The sequence below is a fragment of the Oxyura jamaicensis genome, chromosome 9, assembly GCF_011077185.1.
Source record: "Oxyura jamaicensis isolate SHBP4307 breed ruddy duck chromosome 9, BPBGC_Ojam_1.0, whole genome shotgun sequence".
NCBI classification, from domain to species: domain Eukaryota; kingdom Metazoa; phylum Chordata; class Aves; order Anseriformes; family Anatidae; genus Oxyura; species Oxyura jamaicensis.
Window position 1 is genome coordinate 15,981,903 of NC_048901.1, and position 8,504 is coordinate 15,990,406.

Sequence of the window (8,504 nt, forward strand, 5' to 3'; positions counted from 1 at the left end):
TGCTCAGTGCCTTTAGGAGCATCACAGGGCAGTGAAACGGGGACCCCAGAGCAGAGCGAGCCACGTGCACAGGGACAAACCCACATCGGGTTTGGCTTTGGCTGGGGTGAAGAGGAGGAAAACCATGGGAGGAGATCGAGGGACGTTCAGGGGCCGGGTTTTTGGGGCTGGCACCCACCTTGGCTGCTCAGCCCAGTGACGGTGTGTGGAGAGGTGACCTGAGGGGACTGGGACCATGCAGGACGCTGCACTGTGGGCCACGCTCCACGTCCTGTTCCACCCAGGCTTCCACCAGGTGTGAAAAAGGCAAAAAGCCAAGCGGCCGTGCTTAGGGGTGCTTCTGCTCTTTCAAGCACGACCCAGGGCTGCAACATGGCTCCCTGGGGAACCAAGGGGGGAGAAAATGCCCCAGCAGGGCTGGGATAAACGTTGGGTGGCGGTGTGGGGAGGCTCCGTGGCAGGGTTCCGGAGCGCAGGTCAGGCCTGGGGGTGAGGGCAGGGCGGTGACGGCCGCGGCCCCGGGCAGGAGCCTCCTGCCGGGCGGGTGCTGCCCCCTGCAGCCCGGCCCCGCCGCCGCGCTCCGACCATTTGCCGCCGGGGCCAGCGACCCGCCTCTAAAATGGCTGATGGCAGCGGGGGAAGGTGAGCACCGAAGCCAAAAAGCGAGCCTTGGCCCTAGTTGAATATAAAAAAAAGTTTATTTTCATGTGCTTTGCAGGGCTGGCCCAGCTGCTAGCGACAGGTTCTTTCTACATATACCCGCTGCTCCCATGACACACTAGTGGAGAAGATGGTGCTTAGCTTTTCAGACACAAACGTGTAATGCACTGTAGCAAACCCTTCTCACAGGCTTTGTTTTAGGAATTAAGTAGAAGCAGCATTTGAGAGGTTCTAAGAGCCTGGCAGAGGCAGGTAGCTACAGTACTGACCACAGCTCCCAGCACTGCCAGCACCTGCCAGGTGTCACATCACAGCCCTTAGCTTAGGGTCATTGTCCCCTGGCTGGGAAAGAGACGGTGAGGCACAGGTCAAACAATTTATTGGGGAGAGGCAGAGGCTGGCAGCACAGCTTGCACGAGGTGACAGTTGAGCCAGCACCTACCTGTGTCCAGCACAGCCCTGTGGTGACAGCCACACTGCAGAGACCAGCACTGCCCCAGCCTGACCAAAGCAGCAGCTGCCCCCCAGCTCTCTGCACCCACGTGCTGCAGTCACTCAGGAGCAGCCTTGCCTCCCACCAGCTGCTGCAGGAGCCCAGCCCAGTCCTGGGCCTCTTTACCTTCCCTGGGAGGCTAGCTCCTCACCCCACAGGGCTGTTAAGCAATCGCACTTACTTTGGCTCTGCGTTTCACCACACTGCTTCATGCTGAGAGACAGAGAGGAGGAAAGACTAGTGCTGCTGTTAGAATTTTCTTTGAAAGAAAGTATACCAAGCTCCTGGTCACGTCAGTCAGTAATGATTTTTTAAATGAGTAAGTTAAAAAGGAAGGGGAGAAGAACACCATGGTTTCTTTCTCAGAGCCGCTCTCTCCTATGCCTTCCTGCAAGTACTCTAAGTATAAGCTAACCTGGGTACAGGGGTGGTTGTCACTGCAGCCTAAACCAGAAGCTGGACACAAGCTGCTGTCTGCAAAAGTTAGCGACCTTAAAATGAAAGGCTCAAGCCAGATTTTCTCCCAGCCTACTTCAGGTGGCGCAGAATTAACACGAACCAGTTTAGGTCCTTTAATCTGTCCAAGACAGGGTGCTGAAGCACAAATGATAAAACATTCTGCATTTTTACAGCAAAAATGCTACCGAAGTTTATAGGAAAAAAAATATTTTTGTACATGGGTAAAACATTATAAATTCAAGACAACTCACAGACAAGGGGTAAATTCCCACATCTATCGCTCACTTCTTTTAAAAAGTTCACTTGAATAGGCAAGCAGTCAAAAGGGCTTGCTCTCTCTTCCTTGAAATGAAAACTGTTTCTTCCAAGTGGCTCACAGTACTCCTTTGCACCTTGGAATGTCCTCCGAAGGCTCCGCCGAGATAAAAGGAGAATAAAAACCCCCGGAGTCCTTTCAGATAGTCTCAGAAAGCAGAGGAAGGGAAAGGAAAAGGGAAGTTTATTCAAACTTGATCTTCTTCCCTTGGGGCTTGTGATCTCCACCTCCTCCTCTGCCTCCTCGGAAGCCACCTCCTCTACCTGAAGAGATGAAGTCAAGAAGCGAGATTAAGTCAAGAAGCAGAGTTACAGGTGTCCCTGCACACATACCACTGCTCTTCCAAACCCTTCTTGGCACAGGACAGAAAATAAATTCACAGCAGATGCTCTGTGCAACCACACACCATAATCCCAAGAATGGCTTGAGCTCAGCTTTTGACTATGCCCCTTAGAAGAGGGGCATTTGCATCTCCTTACCTCCAAATCCTCTGCCACCACCTCTGCCGCCAAATCCACCTCTTCCTCCTCTGCCTCCTCTGCCACCACCTCTGCCGCCAAAACCGCCGCCAAATCCGCCGCCGCGCTGAAAATCACCCTTTGGCTTGGCAAAATCAAGGGTCACTTTGTTTCCATCTATCTCTCCATCCTCCATGGCTTCTTTAGCTGCTTTGGCATCTTCTGGGGAGCTGAAGTCCACAAATCCAAACCTAGGTAGTGGATTAAGAGAAAGATGGTCAAACTCCATGAACTCACAAACTGTAGCACCCCCTGCAGACACGTGATAGCAATGGCTTAGAAAACAAGTGTATTTCTGCAACCAGTGATGAGGAGTGTTACTTGTAGAACAGTAGTGGCGAATCGCAAACGAAGGAGCCCCGTTACGAGCGTGCCAGTACTGAACTGTTAATATCCTTCTCGTGCGAATCCATAGGCTGCCATGGAGGTGCTGGCAGGAAGGAGCTCATTGAGAAGTGAGCATGCATTCATGTTTGCAATTAGTAGCTAATTATTGAATCTGAATCCCAGCTCATGCTTAACATACCCTTTAGAAGATCCAGTGTCTCTGTCTGTGACTATTCTAGCACTTATGGAGCCTTCAAATGATTCTCTTAGCGTCTCCTCTGTTGTGTCCTCAGAAAGGCCTCTGACAAACAATGTTTTGCTTTGTTCTGTGGAAAGACAATACATTCAGAGCTCGTCAGGTCTCAGCAAAGCCACCATCAACCTCTCAGTAATGCAAGCTGGATTTGGTGGTTCTGGGGTTTGTTTTCAAAAGGAAGCCCAGAACAGCTAAGGAACCTAAAGGTGACCTGGAAAGCTTTTTCATGACTACTTATGCCTCCACGTGGACCTGCTTGGTACTGCCAAATTCACCCCCCAGCCCCTGTAATAAGTGATAATGTCTGATCAGTATGTATACTGACTGGACAGACTGCTGGATCAGCACTTGACTATCTAGAGAACTTTACAAACAGTTTCATCATCATTTCAGATAATCAGTCATCATATCCAGCTCACTCATAATAGTAATCTTCTGTACCACAGGTTTTTCTTTTTTATAAAGCAGACCAGAGTTGGCATGATTTGCACGCTCCTATCACAAGATCAAATAATCAAACATGGAATACTTACGATTAAATCCTCCTCTTGCATTCGTGTTCCCTTTCTGCCATGCTGGTGAGCTGAATTCCAGTCTGATTGCTCTGCCTTCGATTTCTGTGTTGTTACAGGAATTCAATGCCTCTTTGGCATCCTCAGCTGTGGTAAATTCTACAAACGCATACCTGTTTGGAGAGGAATGTCTCAGTCAGGCTGGGAGCACAGGACATCAGTGCAAGTAAGGCATTCCCAACGACAACTGAGAAATCAGTTTTAAGTCAAACATACCCTTTAGGCCTGCCCTGGTTGTTCTGTGGCATTTTGATGGAAGAGGCTTTTTTAAACAGTTCTTGGAGAGTCTCTTCTGAGGCAGCATATGAGAGGTTGTTTACAATCAGGGTCTTTGACTCCCTCTCTCCTCCTCCTCCTACAAAGGAAACAATGCTTTAAGTACAGGTTTGGAGAGGGAAATCTCCTTTTCCTCTTTACACATCCTACAGATCTGGGAATGTACCTTTCTGGTTTTCTTGTTGGCTCTTCTCACCGGTGTAGTCAATGACCATGGCACGACCGTCGATCTCTGTGCCCTGCTTCTCCTCCAGAGCTTTGTCTGCCTCAGCTTCTGTTTTGAATTCAACATAGGCCATCCTAAAGCAAAGAAAAAGAACATGAACCAAGGTTCTTTAGGCTTTTGTAATGTCCCCCTTCCAGGAGGTGAATGAGAGGGAAATGAGAGGCAACTACGTGAATGAGAGAGTGCGTAAAAAAACACTGAAAATTATTTCAGTACATCTAATCCAGCAGATTCCTTAATGTAGTTAAAAGACAGACTACCTTTTCAAAATACATTGAGTCTGAGAAACAGAAAATATCCAGCATCCTCTTAGATACGTACCCTTTGCTGCTCCCTTCCTTGTTGAGAACTAGTCTGACTTCTACTGCATTTTCAAACACATTTTTCATTTCCTCTTCGGTTAAGCGGTAGGGCAGATTCTTCACAAACAGTGTTCTAGCATCTCTCTCTGCAAAGAGGGGAAAAAGTTACTTCCACATTATCATCTCAAAATCCACAGGTCCTAAAGCTGAGGACAGAACCACATTTCCTTCCCATCCCCCCTGTGAGGGATACTTCTTCAGATCCCATTTCCAGATGCACCAGTCAGAACTTGCATATCCGTTTCAACGTTTGAGAACCTGGTTATGACAGAACTCCAACCAGGGAGATTTGCTTTAAGAGCAGCACATCAGCCATCAGTAATACCACAAGTCTACTCCAAGGACGGATTACAACCTTTCTTTGATGTGCACAGGTATTCAGAGTTGCATGCCATACCTTTTTTATTTTCTTTAAGACTTTCTTTGCTTTTTGCTTTTTCCAGTTTGATTTCCAAGCCCATCAGCTTCTTTCCGTTCAGTTGAAGAGCTTTATCCATATCCTCAGCAGATAAGAAGTCTACGTAGCCAAATCGTCTGAAAGAAAAGCAACTTTACTGTTCAAGCTGATCTCTAATAGCAGACAACACATACAGAGCCAGAGGGAATACGTCAAGCTAAAACACCAGTAAAAATTAAGGCACAGAGGTGACTGTAACAGCGTGGGTAACAGCTCTATGCTGAAGTGGCAGCTCCCCTTCTAGGGATATATACTGCCTGAAACAGCTGCAAGCCTGGCAACTGTAATACCCGTATCAGCACTGCATGTGTACTGTGCCTCTTCCAGCCTCCATATGCTATCAACAGTAATCCCAGCACCTTGAAGGGAGTCTGCATCCGCACATTTACCTATCTGAATGAGCTGTTGCCAACTGAAAGAAGCAGCAAATTTCTACAGAGGAACTTACTTGGAAGAACCAATTCTGACTTCTGAAACTTGAAGATTCTTCTTGCCAAAGAACTCCTTGATGCCAGTCTTCAGTTCTTCGTAGTCCTTGGTGGGGGTCAGATTTTTCACGAAGAGTGAGAAAGCTGAGGCAGGAGCTTTAAGTGAAAAGACAAATGAGCATGAGGCTGACTGAAAGAACTGGAAACTAAACTATGGACAGCATTAGCACATCAGCTTCTGCTCAAGTGACATCATACTTCAGTATTAAGTCCCTTATAATCATCATTTGTGCTAGAAAAAAGGAACACTGAACACCCAGTCCCATTACATGTCTTGTCCAACAGCCCAGTGCTAAGTCGAGTATCGTTTGATGACCCCATGCCACCAACCTTCTGTTTTCTTTTTCTTGGCCTCTGGTGCACTTTTATTGGCCATTTCTTTCTTCCTCTTTCCAGGTGCTTCCTTGACAGGTTCTGTGATAGAGAACAGAGAACACTGAAATGATGTACAAGACTAAGACAGCTTCCTCTGTGCTGGATAAATGCAGGAGCATTAACATCTACACCGCTCACATGTGAAACCTGCTCTTGTCATTACAAGCAACTGTTCTTCAGCCCTGGAGACTATAACGGGACAGAAGTTTTTACTCAGACACTCTTTCTCTTATTACGGACAGCTACATTCTCATTAACATCTAAACTCACTTTCATCCTCACTTTCTTCCTCATCTTCTTCCTCATCGTCATCTTCGTCCTCCTCATCTTCATCCTCCTCCTCCTCATCTTCCTCATCTTCAGACTCTGCCTTGGCTTTCGCTGGCGCAGCCTTTGCTGGAGTAGCTTTCTTCACTGGAACGGGTGTGGTGTCCATGGCCTCATCTTCAGACTCTGAAATGAATTGCATAGGAGATTTCAGGTGTGTTCAAGATCGTCACTTCTGAGTGTAACAAAAAAAATAAATTGGTGAACTAAGCATTTTTTTCATACCTCTTGAAGCTTATAGGTTTTGAGGAAAGAAGTTGTAAAGTTATACTAATACTCCATCACGTTAACCTCTCCCCCCGGCCCAAGCTCCCTCTAAGTGTTTAACATTAAGTGTTTTTAACATTTAAAAAACATTTTTGAAGTGTTTAACATTTCCTAAATTTTCTAAGAGACAAAGTTTTCCTAAATCCTTTGTGGACCACATACCCTCATCTTCCTCATCGTCATCATCGTCGTCGTCTTCCTCTTCCTCAGATTCTTGCTTTGCTGGCACAACTGCAGGCTTCTTGGCTGGTACAACTGCCGCGGGCTTTTTGGCTGCAGGCTTCACAGGCACTGCTGGTTCCTCTTCCTCCTCTGCAACAACAGAACAGTAAGTGTTTATCCACAGCACTCAGCCTTCAAACTCAGTCAAGTACTTTGTTTCACTAGATTTTGGCAGTGTTCAGCAGAGAACAAACAGGAAATGAGAAGGTACTTCAGGGGCTTCATGGAATACAGCCACAGCACAGACAGTTCTCCCAATAGTCACTCAACACTCAACTTTCCTCCCTTGCTACCTTGTATCAATGAAACCCCCTCTCTGGGGTGTTAAATCATGCTGAACTGTCCATTTCAAAAGTAACAGAGTTTAGCTAATGACCCCGGCCAACTTTAAAGATGGACATTCCACAAGTAACTTACCAGAATCATCCTCTTCATCCTCATCTTCTTCATCCTCATCCTCTTCATCTTCATCTTCTTCCTCACTTTCTTCTTTCTTGGCATTCTTGCCATTTTTTGCTCCTTTGCCTAGGACAGCAGCCTTTTTAGGTGATGGAGCAACAGCCTTTTTAGCTGGAGTAGCCACGGCCTTCTTGGCTGGTGTAACTGCCTTTTTTGCAGGAGTGGCAGCCTTCTTTGCAGGGGTAGCAGCCTTCTTAGCTGGCGTGACTGCTGCTTTTTGTTGTTTCTTCTGAGGGACCATCTGAAAGAAATTTATAGAGTGTAAGACTCATGCTGCCCCTGAAGGGATTTCAGAGTGACAAATGCAACCCCACGTGGGCATCATGCCTTGACAGAATGCAAGAACTTTGCAGCCACACTCATGAAAGGGCACTACAGGAGCTACAGCGAGCAGGTAGCTGCTACCTCTGCACACCCAATTAGTCAAAAGGTATGTTCTCAGTGCCACTCCTCTCTTTGCCTGTTCTGTCCATTCTTGCTTCTACACCTTGTGGCTACTGCTTCAACATGGCAGACAAATACATAGCAACTATAATTTAAATCTTATCCTTCTGATATCCTTCTATCCTTGTTTAATTTGTTTCCTTTGGTTTTCAATTCTGTTTAATTAATAAAGCTCAATAGCAGCCTTTTCATGTTTTTGACAGGCCAGATCTGTAAGAGCAAAGCCTGGAACAATAATAATGAGTCTCTCTAGCAGCACTCAAAAGCTTGAGGTTTATGGTACTGTATGCTACACGTGCAAGATAAATCACTTAATGCTGATGCCCTACACAAGTAACTAATCATCCCCATGCTCATCACTACAAAGAACAGCTCTAACATCTCAGTAGACCTTCTAAAGCCTGTAAGTACCAACTTAGCAGTCAAGCACGTTTTTCCCCCATTGTTTTCCCCTTACGATCAGTTCACCCCCCCCAGCCACAACAAACGTGCACACTAACTGCTTATCAACGTGGATTCGCCCTCACACGTGCACCCCGAAAATCCCCCGACGCTGCACCACGTGCAGCCACCCCCTCACCTCCTCTCCGCTGCTCTCCTCCAAGTCGGACGACTCCTCCTCCTCGCTCTCCTCCACCTTTTTGGGGGGCGGAGGAGCCATCTTCTTCTGCTTCACCTGATTCTTGGGGGTCTGGAGGGGGAAAAAATGGGGGGGGGCGGGCCGAGCCGTCAGGCACCTCTCCTTCCCCACGCCGCCAACACGTGGCCGTTCCCGGGCGCGCGCCCGCACGTGCTCCCGCGCACCACGTGGCCGCGCCTCCCCAGCCCCCCCCCCGCCCCAACCGCGCGCCCCCTCCCAGCATGGAGGGAAAAAAAAGGGGGGGGAGAAGGGGGGGGCTTGAAACCGCTCCCGCCGCGCGCGCCCCTCCCCTCGCCGCCATCTTCCCGCTGAGGGCGGGGGGGGCCTGGAAACCGCCGGCGGCGGGAAGGCCGCTCCGGG

The 8,504-nt window shown here is 48.1% G+C and overlaps 1 protein-coding gene and 2 non-coding genes across 4 annotated transcripts in view; all 3 read right to left on the minus strand.

The window, feature by feature from the left end:
• Positions 1 to 1,701: 1,701 nt before the first annotated feature.
• NCL (nucleolin) overlaps positions 1,702 to 8,504 on the minus strand; it is a 7,080-nt gene continuing 277 nt past the window's right edge. Inside the window, exons 2-15 of one of the 2 annotated variants that reach the window (XM_035334644.1) lie at positions 8,085 to 8,195; positions 7,019 to 7,301; positions 6,542 to 6,691; positions 6,056 to 6,238; positions 5,741 to 5,824; positions 5,371 to 5,506; positions 4,863 to 4,999; positions 4,425 to 4,551; positions 4,044 to 4,177; positions 3,818 to 3,953; positions 3,563 to 3,714; positions 2,973 to 3,099; positions 2,408 to 2,637; positions 1,702 to 2,191 (exon numbers count right to left, since the gene is read on the minus strand). In XM_035334644.1, the coding sequence (XP_035190535.1) occupies positions 2,112 to 2,191; positions 2,408 to 2,637; positions 2,973 to 3,099; positions 3,563 to 3,714; positions 3,818 to 3,953; positions 4,044 to 4,177; positions 4,425 to 4,551; positions 4,863 to 4,999; positions 5,371 to 5,506; positions 5,741 to 5,824; positions 6,056 to 6,238; positions 6,542 to 6,691; positions 7,019 to 7,301; positions 8,085 to 8,195 (2,070 nt within the window). In that variant the 3' untranslated portion in view covers positions 1,702 to 2,111. Of the gene's footprint in view, positions 2,192 to 2,407; positions 2,638 to 2,972; positions 3,100 to 3,562; positions 3,715 to 3,817; positions 3,954 to 4,043; positions 4,178 to 4,424; positions 4,552 to 4,862; positions 5,000 to 5,370; positions 5,510 to 5,740; positions 5,825 to 6,055; positions 6,239 to 6,541; positions 6,692 to 7,018; positions 7,302 to 8,084; positions 8,196 to 8,504 lie in introns of both variants that reach the window. The other variant, XM_035334643.1, reaches the window with a different exon arrangement.
• Positions 3,366 to 3,442, minus strand: LOC118171850. The gene has a single exon (XR_004753431.1). It is a non-coding gene; the product is annotated as a small nucleolar RNA SNORD20 (small nucleolar RNA).
• LOC118171849 lies at positions 5,577 to 5,644 on the minus strand. The gene has a single exon (XR_004753430.1). It is a non-coding gene; the product is annotated as a small nucleolar RNA SNORD82 (small nucleolar RNA).